The sequence below is a fragment of the Rissa tridactyla genome, chromosome 6, assembly GCF_028500815.1.
Source record: "Rissa tridactyla isolate bRisTri1 chromosome 6, bRisTri1.patW.cur.20221130, whole genome shotgun sequence".
NCBI lineage: Eukaryota > Metazoa > Chordata > Aves > Charadriiformes > Laridae > Rissa > Rissa tridactyla.
The window spans coordinates 56,998,742-57,015,195 of NC_071471.1; the positions used below are offsets into that span (position 1 = coordinate 56,998,742).

General features: G+C 38.2%; 1 protein-coding gene across 1 annotated transcript in view; it reads right to left on the bottom strand.

The window, feature by feature from the left end:
- Positions 1-15,519, bottom strand: part of LOC128911322 (gamma-aminobutyric acid receptor subunit pi-like) — a 37,757-nt gene extending 22,238 nt beyond the window's left edge. The window contains exons 1-5 of the mRNA XM_054206008.1: positions 15,505-15,519; positions 15,222-15,310; positions 10,823-10,926; positions 1,972-2,039; positions 347-564 (exon numbers count right to left, since the gene is read on the bottom strand). Coding sequence (XP_054061983.1) covers positions 347-564; positions 1,972-2,039; positions 10,823-10,926; positions 15,222-15,310; positions 15,505-15,519 — 494 coding nt within the window. The remainder of the gene's footprint in view (positions 1-346; positions 565-1,971; positions 2,040-10,822; positions 10,927-15,221; positions 15,311-15,504) is intronic.
- Between the last annotated feature and the right edge of the window lie 935 nt (positions 15,520-16,454).

Below are 16,454 nucleotides of genomic sequence, written 5' to 3' on the forward strand. Positions count from 1 at the left end.
TCTATTATAAAGGTTAACCTGCAATAAATAATGCAAATCAATTGTCACAGCTTGCTTTCCTCTGTGATGACTTCATTGCAAAAACAACTGGAATGGCAAAATGCAATTCCTGTGTTTGATCTACATGAAAGCAAAAAAGTCTATAGAGGAAAGAAAAGGAGACGTATTATTAAAGTTAAGAATCTTATCATATTGGTCAATAATACTACGTATTTGTAAAACTACAAGACCATGCATAGTCTACTTCTACACACAGATCTGTTTAAGCATCAAATTATGCTAATCTGGAAAGTTTAAACTGTAAGTAGAAGCCAAATATAAAGGCTGGTGTGTGGTATATACATACCGTAGAGCATACAAGACTGTTCCATTAGGGTATATTCTTATAAGACGATTCTCAACAGTGATATCATGAAGAAAAGACTTTTTTGAATCAACTATGAAGGTATCTGGTACCCAAAGCATTTCCACAAGCCGACCATCTAAGCTTAAACTCTTATTGCCATCAAAACAAAGTCTCTCATCAGTCCATCGCTGCCTTAGGAATATGGTAGCCGTGTAGTCCTGAATGAAAAAATAAAATTATCGTACTGAGCAAGCCTGTATTATATTCTGTTTTACAAAAGTATATGGAAACAGCGTGACTCCGTCTCCCACACTTCAATGCTGGCATTCCGATAGCAGTTGTACTGGCTCTCACACTGCCAAATTTTGCAGGACTCGATGTGAGGTTGACATCACTAAGAAATATTATCTTGAGTATATTTTGTTCTTCTGGTCATTGGAATTTTACAGTAAAAGCTGATGGCCTAAGTCTGGGGCCATAAATCAGCTGAAGTCATTGGAATTTTGTAAGCAGATAATCTGGCTCTGTAAATCTTTAAATTTTAGAATGATTTATGTAAGCGGTTGCAAATGCCATTTTGTTCACATAAACTACTAAATAATGCTTTTTTATGAAAACTTTGGAAAAAGTTGTATAAATACTGATAGACAAAAGAAGTTAGTGAAATAGGAATGGAGTCATCATCTTTTAGCACAATTTATCCTTTCAGCATCACAAGCGGTGCCAAATTTATCAAGACCTTGAATACAGCTCTCAGCCCAGTTCACTTTCAAATCAAATACGCCTTGTAGTCTTACATTAAAGTCACGCTATTTCTTAGCACCTCTTTAATCAACTTTTGATTTTATGGTGTATTTTTATCAGGGTAAGTTCAACTTAAGTTCTGATCTTACTTCCCCCTTTTTAAACACTAACTAACACTTACTAAGTACAGAGGGATTCCACTGTTCAACTTCTGTGGAAGCCTGAGTAATGAAATGGTAAGGTATTTTTATATTTATACACCTTTTTATATATATATTTATATGTGTACACGCTTACATATATACACACACAAAAATATTTTCTAATATTCAATATCTGATTAATAAAATTTGCCTTTTATTTCTAGGTACTAACATCGGATCTTGAATTAGAAAAGCATACGCCATTTCATAGTTCGTTCAAAAATAAATTACACAAATGTAAGGAAACACAGCTGGAATAAATTAATGTGTGACAGTAACAGTAGAAGACAAAAACAATATGAGTTCAGCTGTGTCTGATCACAAGGAAAGGGAGTGGCTTCAGTCACAGGAATATATCTTTAATTTTCTGAAATGCATCAAGATTTAGCCATTTCATCTGGAAAATAAATACTGCTCTATATGCCTTTCATTAAGATTAACACTCAGTAGCAAATTTCTGGGGGTTTTTTTATCTATAAGAGGTGTGATTTGCATCTGTATTTCTATACTTATTATAGTGCTATAACCACTACCCGTAGTGAAAAATAAAATTCCATCTCCTAACACACAGTGACTGCACAAGGAGAAAAGCCTCAAAGTCATGTTGCAAGCAGCTGGAAACACAGGACATCGGCTTATCAACAAGCAAAACAAAAGAGATTGCAAAAGTGACAATACCATATTTATTTCTGATATTGTATCAATGCTTGCAATATCCAGACTCATTCCAACTGAGACGGGACCATCTGTAAAGAAAGAGAAAGTCAGAGTCTAGCACACAATTCTGTAATGCTCGGTGTTCAGAAGAATCGGCTATAAAATCTTCCACGATACAATCCATTTTTTTCTAAATGTTTAGTCGCTTTTTTTTTAAGAGATAAATATTCCGCAAACTTAGATTATGAAGGAATTCTAACAATTTCATAACTGAAATATAATACTTCTAAAACTCCATTTTAATAAACACGCCTTATTTCCCAAGTAAGTTTTATTTTATGAGAAATTTTTTTCCAGAAAAAAAAAGTGCTGGGGAAAACGTTGCACAACAAGGTGGGGAAGGTACAATCCCCACGGTACATCACACCCTTCTGCTCCGAGGTGCAGAGCAGTGGAAAGAATTCTTCCAGTTGCAACATCTGGACCATCAGATGTTAGCAAACTATGGAGTCGCTCCCATCAATGTCACATAGTTAATACCCAGATGGGATATGACTGACTTTACTTACTGCCTATTTAAGAATATATTGTCTATATTGCGTCACTGCATTTGAACGTCTTGCTTTCGACCATTAGCAGCTAACTTGTAATTTAAATACTTGCATTTCTAAAGGAAAGATGGTAATTTCGTTCTCCTTTTAACATCAGTATCAGCTGAAGGTTTATTCAGTGCGATGAAACACCTTACCTAAGGAATTGTCATGATGTCATTGCCATGTTACAATACGGACTTTGCGCAGAGCTTTCATGGAAACATGACATTATTCCTGGTTGAATATGTGCAGAATAATTAACAGAGTATTTGTACAAGGAAATACACATTAAATAAGTGCATCTTTCCAAGTAATTGAGAAGCAGAAAATGCAGTACTGAGAAATGCAGACATGCTTTAAATAAGATCTAGGTAGCCGATGGTACCGGTATATCACAGGCACTCTGACGAAACCCCCTCTTAGCTCCTTGCAACATGCTAGGTGCATAGGTCTTACATGCCCCCAAATGGCATCTAGAGAAAGATGGGGTCCAACTCTACCCCACTGAGTAACACTAAAGAAAAAGATGTATCATTCTAAGAGGTATAATTTTATTAGGTGTTTGGGTTTGTGGTTTTTTTTTTTTCAAAATAACTTCCATTTGTAATGCAAATGCATTTGGCACTCCTGAAAGAATGTGTAAATGCTTTGTCCTGGACTCAGTCAAAAGTTCATATATAAAGCTCCATCTTAAAGCAGGACTGTAGGCTCGCAGCATCCCCTGATGGTAATCTATGTGTTTATTATACACTATAAAACGTACACAGGCATTAGAAGAAATTGTTCATCTATTGGAAGAAGGCTTTGGGGATTAACTTCGCAACAAAATTATTTGACTGAGGAGTTCTCAGACCATTTACAGCTTGTTCTTCTGTCTCTTTCCATTCTTTCCAGGACAAAACATTTATGTTTTGTCCCTCCAGGGTTAAAAACTTGACCCTCTCGGAAACTCAGCCCAACTTTCTAGGGTGCAACAGCAACAGAGTCAATTGATACTTATTCTTACCACTGTACTATATCATTATTACAGGTACAACATCCCCAGCCTCAAAAAAAAAAATCACTAAATTTAAAAATAATTGCGATTTATAATCCATTTTTTGATATTTTTTTCAAGCTTCCTACAGATTCCCATGTATGGCTGTAACAGAGCGTATTATTGACAGCTGTCACATAAGAATTTGGGGGGAATCTCATCATGCAAGGCATATGCTTAACGATGGACAATTCTAAGGAAATGACAATGCAGTGTTCAGCTGGCTATATGGGAACTGTTGCTGGGAATAATCCAACTCTTTCTTATTATATCATATTTTATTGGTAGGAAAAACACTTGATCCTTGCCCAGTTAAGGAGATACAGATTAAGGGAAACGTTCATTGGTGGCATTTCAGTATAATCAGTGCTATCGTTACACATCTGAGAGGAAAAGCTGACTTTCCAGAAAGATTACTGAAATTAAATTAGGTTTAATTTTTGTGGAATCACAGGAACAGGGCTTTGTACTTCTCTTCCTTCCTCCTTTCCTGTTGCAGGTTTTTTTTTTCCCTCCCAAAATATTATTGAGTAACACAACAGAATTCTAGTGTTGGGTGACTCCCAGTCACCAAAAGACATCTAAGCTTAGGTTAAGAGGTCCTTGAAGCTCAGACTGATTGTCCTAGCACAGACCTGCCGTGCAGCCCAGGTGCCAGAAAGCAGTAGTGTCACCAGGATATAACCCTCCTGGCTCTGCTAGCCCTGACCATCTTCATGGCCCAAGCCCTGGTCCTGTGCAGCCAGCCTGCCCAGCCAAGCACTTGTGAAAATCCATCAGAAAATTCCATCCCCTCAGATATAGCAATGTGCCAGGGAGGAGTTGTGCAGGAAAAAAAACCAAACAAACAAACAAAAAAAAAAAAAAAAAAACCAAAATTATGGATGGGATCTTTATTAACACAGTACAAGCTGCTGAGAATAGCTTTGCTTTAACAGTTAAATAAACCAGAACAATATTAGAAGTTAAATATTAATTTCTTTTGTGTGTGTGAGGCTAAATACGATTTATGGTGCCTTACTAAATAAGCAAAGTATTAATAACAGAATGAGTCTTCCCATAATTATCCACCAGGGTTTCCCCTGAACTTCCTCTGAAAGGTCTCCCGCTGACAGTGTCAAAGCCAGGGCAGCAGACCCGAGGAGGCAGGCAGTCCCCACACTTCCATATGTTTGGCAGGAATTGCGTGTATAGCAGCAACTTCAGAAGAAGTCTACCGATCTTCAGAAGAAAACTGAAGCCAGTCTGTCCTGCATTAGTGAAGGGAATCTTCAAGACATGGCAAAGAAACACCAAAGGGTGTGCCTTTGGGTGCCAATGGGTGCACAATCTAATTAACACATGTTTTAACCTTTACTGAAATTTACGTGCAAAGACTGTTACTTTATGCACTTTACAGACATTCACAGTAATCCCATGTGGGAAAGCAGCCAGAAGAGTGGCAGATAGCATACTTAAAAATGACGTTTGGATCACTGCAATGATCACAGTCTGTTAAATAAAATACTATGCTGCTCTAATAGAGAATTAAAAGGGAAAGTATAGGCTGATTTATTATAATTTCACGAAAAACTGTTTGTCTGCCTGATTGCCAGCTTTACTTTGTTTTGGAGTATTACAGGACTTTCAGACAAAGTGATACATTACACTTGGCTTTTTTCAGTGCATTTAACTTCCCACCAGAAGACATCCTTCTTGACAAATACGCATTATGTGAAGAGACTGGACAGATTAAGATAGGCTTCTGACAGATCTCAACTGTAACTGTTGATACGATGACATCAGAAAACAAACTTATTTCTAGCAGGAATCAACTTTGATTTATTTTTTCGCATCGATGATCTTTAGACAGTGATGTAGCTTCGCTCGTACAGTTTGTGGACAAGGCAAAAAATTGTGGGAAGAGTAACAGTAACAGCTTGCTAAACCATTTGTCAAAAAAACATATTTTAACATAGCCAAGTCCAAGCAATTAATGTGGAGACAAATAATGCAGGCAGTATGGACAGGATAGGAAACTATCTTGGCAAGCAGTGCCTTTGAGAAGGATTTAGAGGTTGTCACAGATAATCATTTCAACATGATCTTTCCGTATTATGCTTTGGCAGAAGCACTATTGCAACAGGGAGCAATACACAGAATTAACTTATCTTGCAATCTTGACTGTATTGGCAACACCGTTATTAGATTACTGTGACAAGATTGGTTTTCCACATTGGAAAAAAAAATGTGCAAACAGCAGACAGAGTTCAATCGAGAGAGAGAAATATTCCAGAAGACAAAATCTCTAGAAGCTTAACAGCAAAGCTTGTAACGTGATCGTTAAGGAAAAGCATTTACTCAGCTCCTCAAAGAGAAGACGGAGAGGTGACTTGCCTAATGTCAGTAAGTGCACAGAAAAGGTATCCAGTAGTGAGTTATACGTGTTCTCTGTCAAAGCGAAGCAAGATCCCAGTTTAAGGAAGCTAGAGACAACGTGAAACTTCAAATAAACTTTTTTCCTCACTGACCTTAATCACCATTCCTCATTTAGAATCGCTAGAACTCAGCATCAGGGGAGGAGAGGGGGGACGGGGCAGAACAGGACAGAGGGGGACACGACCAAAAAACAAAACCAAAGCCCAACCTGCGCTGCAAGCAGGAAGCTGGGTTTGGCAGCAATGACAGGTCTCAGTGCCTCTCATTTTCATGGGAAGGGAAGGAAAACCTACATGACCATCTGTATGCTGAAGTTTACAGTTTTTCACCAAGTCACTGATTTAATAAATCACAATCTTAAGGAATCAGTAGGGATTCAAAAGAATTTTTTTTCTCCAATATACAACTGGCCATGCATATTCTAGGCTTTTTGCCTTTCTCTGGAGGATTAGACATTGGGTAATTGGTACATGAAATAGTCTTCAGATGACAATTATTTGATACTTCCTTCTCATGTATCTTGTGAGCTTGTCTCACTGAAATCAAAGGGTCTTAGACATTGCTGACATTCGGGTATCTCCTGATCTCTTTTGCAGTAAACTGTAAACTTCTGAGGGCTAAAATGCCTTCATCTCATTAAAGTCATAGAACTTAATACAAACAACATTTTGGAGAAAAATATGATAACTGGTCTTACACAAAGGTTGCACTCAAAGATTTATTTTGCTTTCTTGAATTTAAACCATGAAATGTTACTCGCTACAAAACTAACGAAAATAATCTTTGAAATGTTGTTTAGAATAACCGATTTAAGCATGACACTTTGCTGTACCACTTGAAAGCAGCTTCCATATTCAAATATACTTAGCTGTGACCTTTTCCTAGTCTCTCTCTTTTTAATTAGAACACTTAAGTTATCACATTCAATCACAGAACAAAATCTATTTGTATTAAATTATTTACAAGATGTTATGCATCCCTTAACAACTCCTGATCCAAGGCTCACCGAAGTCAGCAGGAATTGCTCATTAATTCAGAGAGGTTTGGCATGGCACCTAAAAGTTATAAAATTGGTCTACACAGTTTCAGCAGAAAACCTGACGTTGAAATCAGCTTGCGCTGCTGTGATAGAGTGTCAGGGTTATGTAGCACATTTAAGGGAAATAACCGTGCATTTTTAAATTCCTTATGTCAGCTCTTCTATAGAGGACTTCCACATCTATCTAAAAGTCTAGGATGGATATTATTATGTTAAGGGGTACTATCTGCTAACACTAGTATAGGAGTATTTCACATCCCAGTCCAGAGAATGCCTGAAATGATTCTAAAGGACCTTCCTCTGTCTACCTGTATTAAGACTTGCTTGATGAACCGGCTCAAAGAGGAACATTAAAATGCTATAGTTAAGGAAAGAGAACATTCTTAATAGTAACATTCAGATGAGGGCAGAGGCGTGTAACGAGTCCAGCTGGGATTCCTCTGTACTAAACACCGAGTAAAAGCAGCCCCATAATTTGGTAAGCGGTACGTGCCACCCACCACGGACAAACACAAAACGCTCGGTCATTTTTACTCGTCTGCAAACCTTGGACATACTAAGCCTGGCTTCTTCTAATCTAACTTTAGGCACCTAATTTAGGTGCCTAGAAATGGCAATGACAGTCTGTACGGGGCACAAATGGCAGCGTTTGGGTAGCAGGGGTCCGGAGGGGTGACCCGGCGGGGGAGAGATGACTGATGCAAGGTGACATAAATGCAGGTTTAAAATACAGACACCTAGTTAGTTTCAATCCATGCAAGGAGAGGAGAAGACAGTTTTTATGTTGTTATGCATAGTCATTGGATTAAAATGAAAAATATCTTCATAATCCCCTCATTAATAACACTAGCTGAGTCGTATCCACTTTGCTAATTTCCAGTCATCTGCCAGTGCCAGCACAAGGGCCAAACACAAACAAATAGACAAATGGCAGCGGGGTGGTGCTTATTAAACTAAGAACGTAGGAGCTGACATAAAGTTTCCTTGACTAGTAACTATTTCTGTTTCTCCTGGCCTTAGGAAATAGGAACCTTCATTTTATGATCATTTGTTTATACCTAATGCTTTCTTTTCAGAACTAAAAAAACATTTTGCTGAATATTAAGGAATTCAACGTCACTGATTTTGCAAGAGTCTGCTTCTATCTTGGCAGCAAGCATCACTTCAAAAATCCCCATTTCCTGCCTAAAGAAAAATTTCAAGGACAAATAACATTGAAATGACTTTGAATCACATTATTCTAAAATTCAAGCGAACCCCTGGCCCTCTCATACCTGATAAAAAACACATTTCAGTGTTCCATTATGACTAGCTAACATTAAGCTCAAAGCACTGTAGATGCCAACAAGTAACACCATCTAGTTTTATGACAAATTTCTTCATGCATATTTATGAACACATATCTAACTGACCACACAAATAAACAGAAATATGCACACTTTCTAAAGCAAAGGAATCTCGGCCAGAAATAAAAAGGGAGCCAAGTGTCTCAAAGAGGCTGACTTCAGGATATTATTTATTTATTTATTTATTTCTGCATATTAACATACACATCCTAGGTTGCCATTTTATGCAAATCCTTTCATGCACTTCAGACAGCAAACACAGATCTTGGTGTTAAGATACATACACGTCCTTTCCTGTTCGCGTTCCTAGAAACACAAGTTTCCTTCTCCGAGTAAATCAGCACTAATAGGGTGACACAATTAGAACTGTGCAGGCTTTTTGAGTAGCTGATAATCTCCACCAGTACCAGAATACCCCGGGTTGTGTTTTCATCCTGCATTTGCTCATTAGCATACTCAAGTCTAACCAGCACTTTGATCCTACAATGCATTTTTGATTGGGTCAGTCTCTTACTGTTAACGTGCAAAGTACTATTAACATGCAAAAAATCACCAAAGAAGTTAAGGATCTGAGGGGCCAAGGAGGGTAAAAAAAAAAAAAAGTCACAGAAGAGATACAAATGGCTGAAGTGATACTCTGGCTCCATCAACTCTTCAGCAGGTGTGCTGTAGCCATTGATACAGGTCTGAGTGAAGCCAGTTATACTGAAATCTTTCTCACAAAGAACAGATGCAAGCTACACCGTCTGCAGACAGGTAATATCCGTAGAAAGAAGAAAAATATTACATGGAACAAAGCTAGCATAGCTGTGGTCACACACATCAGCATAATCCACTGCTTTGTTAAGCTGAGGATTTAGGTGGTTTACCAGCTCTGCTTCCAAGAAGACCAATAGCTGCTCCTGGACCTGAATCTCATCCAAGCTGCAGCCCACCTCACCAGTAACAGAGAGGGGTCAGGGCTGGGCATATACCCCACCCTGAGCATACATGGGATAGAACCCTCTATCACATGGAAAATGATCCAAAATTCTCTTGCAAAATATCTTAACTACTCTCATAGGCTTTTGCAATGGAATTCTGTTTGCTGCCTACCAAAGCACATCCATCATGGCAGTGCCAATGTATCTCTGGTTATAGCATGAAGTAATGAATTCAATACCTATGTGTTCAGTGGCCATTAATATATTTTCCGTTATGCATCACCTCCAATGAGAAGGGATTAGTTTATTTATTAGCATTACTTTTGTTATGCTGATAAATCTTCTTAGACCATGTCAATACTTTAAAGCAGTTGTATCAACAGCTGAGACAATTATAGTAAAACCAAACAGGTGAAATAGTTATTTTCCCTTTCTTTTAAATCTGAAATACCAATTTATCTTAATATTTTTATGAAACTGATCCAGAAATAGCACACGATGGGGAGTGTCCTTATTGAACAGGCTGACAGTCTCACCACGTATTTGGATGGCAAGAGGTAACAGTATGGTCTGAGAAACTCTTCAGTCAATCATTTTTAAGCATAATATAAAGGGATATAAAAGTCTTCATTTGAAACCCCTTTCTGAATATCTCACTCAAGAACTATTGCTTAGCCCTCACTCTGTAAGTTTATTCTCTGACAGACAAATGGTGCTGAGCATCTTTTCAAGATGCAGTCTATTTTCTTTTTCAGAGTTCTGCGGTTTCTCCAGGCAGACATCCTCACCCCACCTCGTAACTCTTCGGTATTTCCAATACATGCAATAGCCCGACTCAAGCAAGGAAGCTGTTTGTCACTGAGATTTCAGGTGCCTAACATTGACTGTGCTGCAGGGCAGTAAAATCAGCCTTGGCGCGGCAGACTGTGTGGGTCTTCCAACCTGGTGACCGTGGCCGCCTGACGCAGGGAACTGACATTTTTGATTCATTTTCCCCTCACGGTTCTGCAGTGAACCAGTTCAGTGACCTTTAAGACCCGAGGCAAGAAGCGTTTATTAACTAATACTCTTGCAATCTTATGGTAACTGCACATAATACGTGGCTACAGTAACAAGATTTGCCTGTGCTTTTATGAACAGTTTGATAGATAAGGCTTTCTTTAATCAAAGTTTTTTATAGTTATTATTTAGGAAATTAGGGGAAATTATGCTTTTAAATAGGTATGGTATTACAGCTTATTTCACTGAGGACACGTGAACATCGATAGCCAAGTTTCTAACAGAGTCTAGAAGTCTTGCTTGTGAATGCCTGGAATACATAAGTTTCACCTTGGGCCACAAAAGCTATGATGCTATAACTTATTATATCAGAGCACATCATGTATAATCAGATCAGTCACTGTCAAACATCAGAGGAAAGAAAGGACAGCAAAAAAAAAAAAGTTTTGCTCATTGCTGAGTTTCAGACACTGCATTGTGTTATGGCTCAATCTTATTAAAACAGCTTTTCTACTTACTATCAAAAAATGGACGTAGATACTTGTTGTATCCTTTTATTATTTTTTGTATAGTTGGGGGTAGAATTTCACCTTTTCCTTCAGCTTCAGGAATGTGCATTGACCTAAAAGGAATGAAAAAAGTGAGGATGTTTTAAAAAAAAAAAATAAAAATCACCATTTACAGCAGAGATGACATTCCATGAAAATGTTATATTAGTTTCAAGGTTACTGATAATTACTGCCCATCAGACAACATATCATGAAATGTTTGCATACTTGCATTTCACAGCACTATAGAAAAATACTTTTCTAAAAAATATCATGTTTTATAATCTCTGTTAAGTCTCTTCTTGGAAAAAATACCACTTTTCTAACTCAGAGTCTGTAATTTCTCTGAAGTCTATGACTTCTTAACACCTTGCCTGAGAAAATAGTTCAGTCTTCTTTAATACCTTCTCTGTAAGTAGGGCACTGTTGTTATAATCTAGGAATGTGGGAGGAGTGTTGATTGTTTATTTCAGCATTTAAAATTAAGCTTCTTTTTACATAATGAAATACATTCAATTTAACTCCTGGAGAGAGATGGAAACCACCCTCAGAGATTAGCGCATTAAAAAAAAACACTTTTAAAATCCGGCTTTTACAAGACAGTTTTTAAACAGGTTACAAAAATAATCCTGTTGGGCAAAATCGGCGAAGCACAACGAGAATGCAAACCACTCCTTTGTGTTCAGAAACAGCTACAAACATGAGCCACCAAACTCAAATATGAATAATTACAAACTTACTTTTTTTTTTTTTTTTTTTTTTTTTTTTGCCAGGGGGAGCATACCTGAACTACAACTCCTTACACATCAGGATTCCTATTTATATATTCGCCCCACCTCCACCTTTTATGGGTCTTGATGGTTGGCAGCTGTGGGGGGGACACCTGGGGCGGTTAAGGGCTGTTATACCGTAAATAGCAGCCCCAAAGCCAAAGATACCATAGTTTTGCTCTTTGTTTCTGCCCAACCCCTAAGGTGAGCACCCCCAGAGGGCCAGCAGGGTGTGCTTCCCCCCTCACAGACTCTTCGTAAATTAAAACACAAGTGGTACCGACAGCTCATTGCTGATTAGTGGAGAAAAGAGGGGATGTGACTTTATGAAGGTGTAATTATGAAGGCGGTCTTTGATTTTTATGTTTAAGTAAGAACTTGTTGGCGTGGGCGAGCTGTTGCTGGAATTGAGGCTGTGCATTAATGGGGCACTGTCCCTTGCATGGTGTTTTGTACAATCTTTGAGAACTCCTACCATAGTGAGCCAACGTAGCAGAGGAACCTGATGCCTCCTAAATGCGAGTGTGTGGTGTTACCGTCCTGGTAACTTTGGGGATACTCACAAGCAGACTGTCAGTGTTGAAAGGCAAAGAACTTACAGATGTTATGCGCCTTAAGTGGTTTTGCTTAGCTGCGTTTTAAGGGAGGACGCCCTGTTTCCTTTAAAGCCCTCTTCAATTCACGTGCCCTATTCGTCACTAAGCAAGAGTGAGCTCACAGCTGCACGCATTCCTGTATTCTGTCACATGCAGGAATCACAAAGGATAAAAATAAAAGCTCATTCCTCTTACGCATGTACATCTTCTCATGTATGCATCTAACCTTCTCTTTTACCCAGTATTTGTGTTGTTAAATTTAACTAACTGCATATGTTTTAGTTCCTCCAATTTTCTTAATGTATTTGAAATAGGCTGGCATCCATCTAAGTATGGAATTGCCTTGAAACAGCTGTTCCGGCAACTGAGGAGAGAATAGGCTTTTATAGAAGAAAACTGAATATATATTTATTTGACAGCCTGGAATATCTTTCTGTTCTGGGCTGTCAATGTATAATACGTGTTTCAAACTCTTCAGGCTCAATGACCCATGCTTGCTTTTATAAAAGCTGAATTACAATTATTTAATTTCCTTAGTTATTCTTATGGCGCTCAACCTTAGCATTTTTACAGGCTTGAAAGGTACAACAACTGCTTGTTATTTAAGATACTTTCAAGTTAGTGTCTTAACAGAACGTGGTAATTAGAGGGGGGAAGAGGGAACATCTGCCCTAAACAGTAGTATAGATCACTGCTTAAAACAAAAGTACAGTCTAGACATATGTACAGGAATATTTTCCCTGGCTATTTTTTGTCAGAAGTCATGTATCACAGAAGAGGCAGAAACACCTTAGAACCGAGAGAAGGGAGAAACAAAATGCCAAACGCAGTCTGAGCAAGCTTTTGAAACACCCCCCTCAGGAAAAGCTAGGGAAAAAAAGCTTCTTTTCAGGCCATCCACTGACAGGCAAAGGATTCGCGGATGCAAACAGAGGTGTTACTTCTTTTTCATAGCTGATGGGCTCAAGGATACAGGATTTTGCATGGTCTCTTTAGATAAACTGCAGCAGAATCACCTACATCACTCTGCTTCAAAACAGCCCGTACTGTCACGGGGTTTTGATTAACTGGAGAGATTGAATCAGTAGCATCGTGTTGCCGCTTACCAGATACAGGAACAAATACTTAAATAATGTAAGTGCTCTTAAACTCAGCCAAAGAAATATAAACATCCCACAGAATTTTCTGCAACTGACCCTATAAACCCAGGCTAGTGTTCTGTAATTTGAAAACACCCTTCCTGAATGGAAGCCCTTCTTGGCATCAAATGGCATGTATTTACTTAAGCTGATTCCTGATATTGATTTGCAGTGTAAATTCTGTTGATTGCTCTGATAAATTTGCCTCAATGTTTTAACTCCTTAATAAAAATATTTCTGGGAAAGCGACCATCCAGGCAACCCCCTGGATATAGATTTTTTTCTGTATGTGTGTCTATGATGTGATTGTAATATAATTTAATGTCAAGTGCTGCAAGTGAAGTTAAGAAATGTCATTCAAGAAGGCAGAACTAGAACCTGTCCTCTGTATATGACAGGGAAGATAAGGCTCTGTCTGTCTCTAAACTTAAAACAAACAAACAAACAAACAAACAAAAAAACCACAACAAACCAAAACCGAGAAACCTCACCGTTATTAATTATAAAGTACTCAGTAGAGAAAACTCTCTTCACATATTAGCCAAGCTAAATGGATTCTGTTGCGTACACGTAACTCCCATGGATACTGTACAGGAATTAACTGTCTGTGCTTCTGGTTACTCTCAGCCATGTGAAGCTGTAAGAGAGGATTCACAAAGTCTCCCTGATCATGGTGAAGGCAATTATATACTGCAGGCTGAACATCTCAGGGAATTTTGCCTTCTTGTTTTTTAGATGCTTCTGAAATATTGTTGGTCTCTTAGCAGTGTTTTATTACCGCAAAGCCGTGAATCATCCAGTGATTATAGAGTGCGGCAAGTCACAGCTGATGAGGAAGGAAGGTGGAATTAGAGCAAGTGTGTGTTTTGGACAAAGGTCGCTCTAAGAGAGAGAAGGTGGGGGAGACGGAGGTTTTAAACTCCCTTTCAGGGGACTGTTCCACCTGCCCTCCCAACCAAGTGGAGGCTTTATCTAAACCTGTGTTTGCACACCCGCTTGAACTAAAGCTCAGGCACAATCCTAGCTTGAGGCATTTACTGGGAGACCAAACAGGTTAGGCAATTCTACGCAGAGAACTGGCTAACAGACTTTAAATATTTCATTAAAGGTGGTAGTGACAACATTTAACCTGTCCACGCTCACATTTTCCTATTAGAATTACTTATAAAGAATAATTTTTTCCTGGTTTTTATAGAAGGAATACATTTTAAGTGCTCCATTTCTATCTGAAGTTTTTTGCCACGGCAACCGCACTGTTAGCAGGATTACTTGTACGCAGAAGGGCTCAGTTTCACCTCCCAGCTTAATGCAACTCAGCTTTCCTAAAGACTTCACGGTTTCATTAGTAGAGACTAGAAAGACAATGGTTTTAACCAGGCAATTCTCTTTAAGACAGTCTCCTTTAGTAACGAATGCACAATGACGACTTTATTACCTCAAGCTTGGAGTGCATGTAGGTGGACTGTGTGCTTCTGTCCTTGGGCTCCAGGCAAGGACCATGTGCCCTTCTAAATTTGCTAAGTGTCTGATACGATATTCACACTCTCTACACAGTAATCCTTCATTTGAAGGATCATTTGCTTAAGTTAAATTCCTGTCTTTTTTTCCCCCATCAGTCTTCTCAGTGAAAAAAATCTTTCACTCAATCATGGCAGCTGAGGTGATTCGTGGAGGAGTTCAGTCCTGTATTTCTGTTACTGATATCCAGGTTGTTTAATCTTTATAAGAGGCAAGATTCAACTATCAAGTAGATTTGGCTTTATTACCCGGTCAGATATATTTCTAATTATAAGTAAATCGATTATAAACCAACTAATATTATTATACATTGAAGAAATAATATTTTTAAGCAAATATTTCTTACCTACACAGCATCAATAGAAAAAGGGCTCTGGGGCCGCAGCATTTAAGACCGCACATTGTCAGGTGTGGTTTCAAAGGTTCTTGTTGCTCCTGAAAAAAAGTGCAGAGAGAATGTTTTACAACATATTTGCACTTCAAATACACAGATTTCAAAAGGTTTTCAACACTAAAGATATTGTATCTGGAATAGCTACTGCTATAAATGTATTAGTAGATATCTACAACAATAAAAAAAAAAATCAAAACTTCAAAAAAGACATGGTATCAGCAATAATTTAACTTACCGATAGAAGTTGCATTCCAGTATAACTACAGCTCTTTCCTTCTTGCGTCTGTCCTTTAAATATTAGGAAAAGTAATTGTTTTGAAAAATAATGCAATCACGTGCAGGAGAACCATGAACACTTTGAGGGCATCTCTGGCATATCAGCGCACTCCTCCGAGTGGAAAGGATGTAACCCCAGCTTAGAACACAGAGCTGTTTAAGAGCAACATCTCTGGTACGTGGGTAGTAACAATACCTATCATACGTATCTTTGGTAAGCTTTCTGTTAATGAGGAAAATTGAAATGATATGTTTCTACCTCTAGCTATGAAAAAAAAATAAAAGATCCTTTGACTGTATATAAATAGTCATATATAACCATCCAGGCTCATCAAAGTGAATGGCTGAGGCAAGAGTTTTCTTCTGAAGGGGATTTCTTTGCTTTTGTCAGTATGATTCACATCCATAATGGTTATTTTAAGTAATCTGTCAGCTCTGTAAACCATTTCTGGATGAAAAGAGTCTCAATCAATAGTTTAATGCAGTCATCCAACAGATCTGAAATTCACAGCCCGTGCAAACTTCTGCTGTATTTCATCAAAGCATTGAAACTTCATTTGTAAGACTTGCTTCAAAACTTTAAAAAAAAATCCTACATGACAGGAACATTACCTACCCGAAATCTGCGAGACAACTGTTAAATGTTAATAAATACAAATGAACTATCTGTTGTAGGTTTTAGAAGGGACAATCAAAAACTGCTGGTTTCAAGGTCCAGAATGAATTTTGCAGGAGTCTCTTGCGCTTGCATTTCACAATAAATTACTAACAGTAAAGAATCTGAAGCTTCACACCTTGAAGCTTTGTTTCACCATCCTTTAGTGACCACTGCAAAATGCTAGAAAACTTTTTTACCCCAAAGTAACTTTTCTTTCAGTCTACAGTTCAAGTAAGAGCAACACTAGTGGT